Source organism: Bidens hawaiensis, unplaced genomic scaffold (genome assembly GCF_021521415.1).
Source record: "Bidens hawaiensis isolate Kalapana, Puna unplaced genomic scaffold, B.hawaiensis_p1.1 tig00032417_1, whole genome shotgun sequence".
Taxonomy (NCBI): domain Eukaryota; kingdom Viridiplantae; phylum Streptophyta; class Magnoliopsida; order Asterales; family Asteraceae; genus Bidens; species Bidens hawaiensis.
Genome location: NW_027505249.1, coordinates 130,852 through 136,789, shown reverse-complemented (window position 1 = coordinate 136,789; position 5,938 = coordinate 130,852). Strand labels below are relative to the sequence as shown.

At 31.6% G+C, this 5,938-nt stretch overlaps 1 protein-coding gene across 1 annotated transcript; it reads right to left on the bottom strand.

The window, feature by feature from the left end:
* Window positions 1–1,328: 1,328 nt before the first annotated feature.
* On the bottom strand, window positions 1,329–3,721 carry LOC143611846 (uncharacterized). The gene is made up of 2 exons (XM_077085975.1): window positions 3,619–3,721; window positions 1,329–2,225 (listed from the first exon to the last, which is right to left on the bottom strand). The coding sequence occupies exons 1-2, from the start codon at window positions 3,652–3,654 to the stop codon at window positions 1,329–1,331; spliced, it is 933 nt and encodes a 310-aa protein (XP_076942090.1). The 5' UTR covers window positions 3,655–3,721.
* Window positions 3,722–5,938: the final 2,217 nt, after the last annotated feature.

The window sequence follows — 5,938 nt, the reverse complement described above, 5'->3', positions numbered from 1 at the left end:
TTCCTTCACTTTCATTTCCTTTATTTCCATAAGTAAAACTTGAGAACAAACTTGTTTAAACGTTCATATAATTAGTTGAAAGAAACTTATTACCATCATCCATCAGAAATATGTAGCATTTATATTAGTAAAATGAAACCATGTCTTAAAATTTATGTGGATTAAAGTATTTCATAATAACGGATTTTGTTATTATTCTTATGTTTTTTGAGTAGACCATGTATTGGTAGTTTAGGTTGAATACCTAAAACATACCAAAAAATGTGTGATGTAATATGGCATGACTGATAATAATCAAGTAAATGTACTAAAACTTTATATAACTAACCTTACAAGTCTTCATTCTTAAGCCCATTGGGCATTGGGCAATACTAGATATTAGTTAATCTTTGTTGAGTTGGGCTGGGCTTGTTCTTGTCATGTTGTCCATCTACCCTTTTGGTCGATAATAATTTGTGTGTTTGAATTGATTTTCATTCTAACTTTGTATGTATTGTATATGAACTATAGATGCAAAAGCATACAAAACTATTTGTTTGTACCTCTTCAACTTAGTACATGACTCTTTGTTAAGTTTTCTTATTGTTGTCCTGGTCATGTTTATCAGATTATTTGTGCGATTTTTTTGGTAATTACTATATCTTCTGATAATAAACTCTTTCTATTTTGTAGAATCTTCGTTACATTTAGAACAATTGGTTACCTTGCACTTCGAGTTCAAGTATAATATACGGATATCTTCTCTGACGAAAATTTGTGTACTCGTAGGTAAATCGGTTTAGTTAATTTTTTTTCAGAAGTTTTGGAGGGTTATTAACCTATTTCCAATTTTTAAAGGTGTTTGTTTCTTGCCAAAAATGATTCTTTGTAACAGTTGTTATACACAATAAATATGCAATTTAATTTTTACATGTTAATAAAGGTAAGTTGCCTTCAATATCCCCTAAGGGTTTGAATAGTTTAGATCAAAAATTAAGAAGTAAGATGATAAAAAGTATAACAATCAAGTCTTAGTGACTAAATATTAGGGATCTTAGATATCAAACTATTTATATGGACATTTTAAGATTTAGCTCATGATTCTTTATTCAGTTTTTCATTGTTTTTTTGGTAGTATGATATTTTTTGCATTGAACTTTTGACAATAAACTCCTTAGAAGATTATACATAAAGAATTTTATAACTTATAACAATTAATGAAAAACTATGAAATTAACATAAATATAAATTAGTTTAAAATCCTAGAAACAGGATATCACTAATTGACCATATACACCCAAGTTATACCAAAACCCTTTACAATAAAAGGTAACTAAAATGTTGCCATCTTAATGTAACCTTTGCCTCTTTCCAATTGACCCTAAATTACTCCCACTAGGGCAAGCCACCATACTTCCTTGATAACAACCACCATCACCAAAACTCAAAACACCGCCGCCGCCAACACCAACACCAACGCCACCCATCATTTGAGAAGAACTCCCGCATGCCATTTCCGCATACGGCTGCAATTTCAAAAACTTATTTAGATTTCCAAAATCCTGTTTTTGGGCTGTTGCTGTTTGATCAGCAACAACCACCATAGACGGGATGTTTAAAGACTTTAAAGGTGGCGGAATAGACTTTAAAGGTGGCGGATTCCGCCACCTGGGAAGTGGGCCTGCCAAAAGCAGGGTCTGCAACAGTGGGCCCGCTTCCACTACTGATTGCAGTAGATTCCCCTTTTGAGGCAAAGTCTTGCCTTTAATCATACCCTCCATAACCAACGTAGCTTGATCCACTTTTTGATTATAATCTTGAACGAACGTTGTATCAACGTTAATATTTGAAAACTCGGGTGACGAAATGGGGTCAAACAACGAGTCAACAGGAGACGAGCTATGGTTATACGCTTCGGAAAGACTGTTTGACTCGGTAACACCTGAATGGGCCTTAGCTGGCATAACTAACGGGACTTGATGATTTTGTTGAACTTGTTCAAAACAGTTAGGGGCCGACACGTTTGTCATGTTGAACATTTTTTGATTATTTGATGATGTAACCTTGTTTAGTAACTTTTGAAGTTGATCTTTTGCTTCATCTCTTTCTTGACAAGCAATCTTTAGTAACTGTAATAACTGTTTTATGGATTCTGTGTTTCTTTTCATTTCTTCACTGGTTTCAGCCTTGACTGCCTCGAATTCAAGTGTTGTGTATAAAAGCTTTTGTTTGAGGTCATCAACATTCTGCAATTATAAACAAAAAATGTTTAGAAAAATGCAAATAAATTTTATATTAAATATGACTAAATGACAATCATCTAGTGGAAAAAAGATTGTTTTTCAGCAACACAAAAAAGTAAATGGAAAATATTTAAAAAAGACAAAGAAAAAGTGTGTGTGTATGGGTTGGATTGTTGGATTCTAAAACCTAAAGACTATTGAGTATTGAAGACTAATTGAAGACTAAATAACATGAATGTTAATGATAAAAACATGCAAAGACTAATTAACATGTATAAACAGAAAATTAATTTACATAATACTTTTTGCACAAAAACAAGCAATTAAGACACATTCATGACACCAAAAAATGAAGTTGAATCTTGACATTGATCATCATCCAATTTGAAGATAAAACTTTGTACAAAATCTACAGAATTCAGAGGGGGAAAAATATCCAAAATTAACCAAAACTCACTTGTAAATTGAATTTAGATTAACAAGCAATGCATTTGAGTGACAAACAGGCAGACCTCATTATAAGAATCTTGGATTTGATCTTGAAAATGGTTTTAATCAACCAAATATCTAAATCTTGAAAACCCATTGAACACTATTTTTAATAAACATTATAAGAACACTCAACAATGGCTTAAAAAACCAACCTCTATCACCAAAAATAGCAGCAAAATTCAAGATTTTAAGAATTCAAGAATTGAACAGCAAAAATCTTAATAGCCCATTATAAAAATCCTTAATTGACACACACCAGATGGATTATGAAGTAAATTTCTAGTGAAACATTATTAGAACACTCAACAATGGCTTAAAAAACCAATCTTTATCACCAAAAATAGCAGCAAAATTCAAGATTTTAAGAATTCAGGAATTGAACAGCAAAATTCTTGATAACCCATTATAAAAATCCTTAATTGACACACACCCAGATGAATTTTGAACTCAATTTTTAATAAGCATTATAAGAACACTCAGCACTGTAGTAAAAACCAATCTTTATCACCAAAAATAGCAGCAAAATTCAAGATTTTAAGAATTCAAGCATTGATCAGCAAAAATCTTGATAACCCATTATAAAAAACCTTAATTGACACATACCCAGATGGATTTTGAACTCAATTTTTAATAATAAACATTATAAGAACACTCAACACTGTAGTAACAATGGCAGCAAAGATTTTAAGAATTCAAGAATTGAACAACCAAAATCTTGATAACCCATTATGAAAAACCTTAAATGGCACATACCCAGATGGATTTTGAGCTCAATTTCTAGTGAAACACTACAAGAACACTTTATTACTGTAGTAAAAAAACCAATCTTTATTGCCAAAAAATAGCGGCAAAATGCAAGAATTGAGTAGCAAAAAGAAAAAGAATCAGAATCATAATAACCCACCTCTTGATAACTCCATAAAGATGCAAATTCCTCCATTGTTTTAATCTTTATCTTTCTTCCGTATTGATTGTGTTGAAATGAAAATAATAATAATATTAATAAAGGAAAAATCTTGTGGGGGAGTTTATGGAGAGAAGGTGTGGACTCTTTTATAGAAGTAAAGGTCGGAGTATAAGACAATCCAAAATTTAAAAAAAAAAAGAAAAAAGAAAAAAAAGTTTATTTTTTTAATATATAAATAAAAAAATTGAATTTTCGGTGCACTTTTTATATTAACTATTTTTTTTTATATTTGTGAAGTTTTGGAGGGTTTTGACTAATTTTTGAAGGCGATTGGCTCTTGCCAAAAATGATTCTCTATAAAGGTGGTTATGGACAATAAATAGGTAGTTTAATTTTTACATTTTAACAAAGGTAAGTTGCCTTTAATAGCCCCACTAAGCAATAAAAGGCTTTTGAAGATTTTTGTTAGTAATTAAATGTTTTTTAATTGTTAAGTTTGGAGGTTGGAATTGGTTGGATGACAGATTAAAGAGGGAGTTTGAGATAAGTTAAGAAGAATTTTTTAATGGTTAATACTATGTTTTAAAACAATTTTATAGCTTTGTGTATAAGGTCGTGTGTAGTGGGGCTATAAATGCGGACGACAAGGGGCGACAAGGGTGAGAACACCGCCCTCCTAGGCAACAAAGGGGCAATAAGTGGGGGGGGGGAGACAGGAATTTGTCGTCGGGTTATGTAATGATGATGTGGCGATCAACGATTGGATGGTGGGGTGATTGTGGGCTACAACACCGTCCCCCTTGGGCTAAATATCACCCCTTTTTTGGCACGTGTCAAAAACCGTCCCATTTTGTAGCCCCTCCTCTACACATAGCCTAACTAGTTTGGATTCGAAGATTGTGAATTTAAAAGGTGATGTAGCATCAATCTTGATCTTGTTAACGATATAGCATGATTTATTATAAAAGATTTTTATTGGTTGCTGAGTAAATGTGATTGATGACTACTATAGTACTATGTATGTATTGTCTTCGTCTTAATCAGAATGAAATACTACGTTTTCGCATTAAATATGTTGGGGAATTATTACTTAAGTACATTGTATGTTATAGGCGGCGGTTGAAGAACATGGAGCGTGGGGCATACAACTCAAATTGCGGGATAACTAGGAATGCTAACAAAGCCGAATAAACAAAGAAGAGATTTGCGTCATCTTAAGCATACGCCGCTGGCCATTCACATACGCCACCCTAATCCAATTTAGGCATAGCTCGTGATAAAAGTTGTATGTAGGTTTGAGAGACAGTATCTGTAATTGGATCCTCTTATCTTAAAAATATAGATGTTTATTAAACCTAATTCACGTAACCATTGGTACTCAACTATATTGCATGAACACTTTTTTAGATAGTAGACTTATTTGTAGTCACTTATCTTGGAATTTTTTAATGTGTTTAAGGTCTTAGTTATGTGTTGTTTGGAAGACAGATAAAAATGACCACATACATGCACCAATGCCACAATGACAATACTTAGCGAAAATGGCATTTGATGAGAGTATTATATGGATCGTATCTAAGAAATATTGCATCGACTAAGAGATAGTCTATTAGTTGACCAACACTTGTCGCATCATACTAAGTTGTACACGTACAATGTTACATCATCGAACCCATACCCAAGGGTGATAATATTCAGCGTCTGAATTTCAATAGTTTGTTCTTGTTTTTTATGTGCAACTAAACTTTCCCCGCGAGGAGTTAAAAAATCGATGTAAAAGTGTTCCGTGAGCTTAATATATATTTCACGTGACGGGTCTTTTGACATGAAACTAGTTAAGACCGTCATGTTTCTAACATTTAAATAATTTTTTTATTCTTTTAATAGATAATTAAGTTAATCGATATTATTAATAAAGTTACTTAAGTGAAATAGTTGGTAATTTCAGTAATTCTTTCTAATACTAGTTTCTTAAATACAAATTAGTAATTTTTATTTAGCTTCATTAATCAGGGGAAATTTATACATTTGAAACAGGCTAACTTATGATATAAAAGTGAAGGTATAAACCATGTTATGATTTTCAGATTTTCACAAGAGATAGAATTTAGCTTCAATAAATTTTTAAATAACCTATAATAAAAGGTATAATGCCTAATAAATTAATCAAAACACAAATTAACAATGCCTAATAATGTTGCATCATGCCTATATTTTCTCATGGTTTTATTAACTTGATATTTTGGTAATTTATTGTTATTCCATAATCAAATTTCAAAATAAAATGATGGAAACCAGAATAATAATAACAAAATAA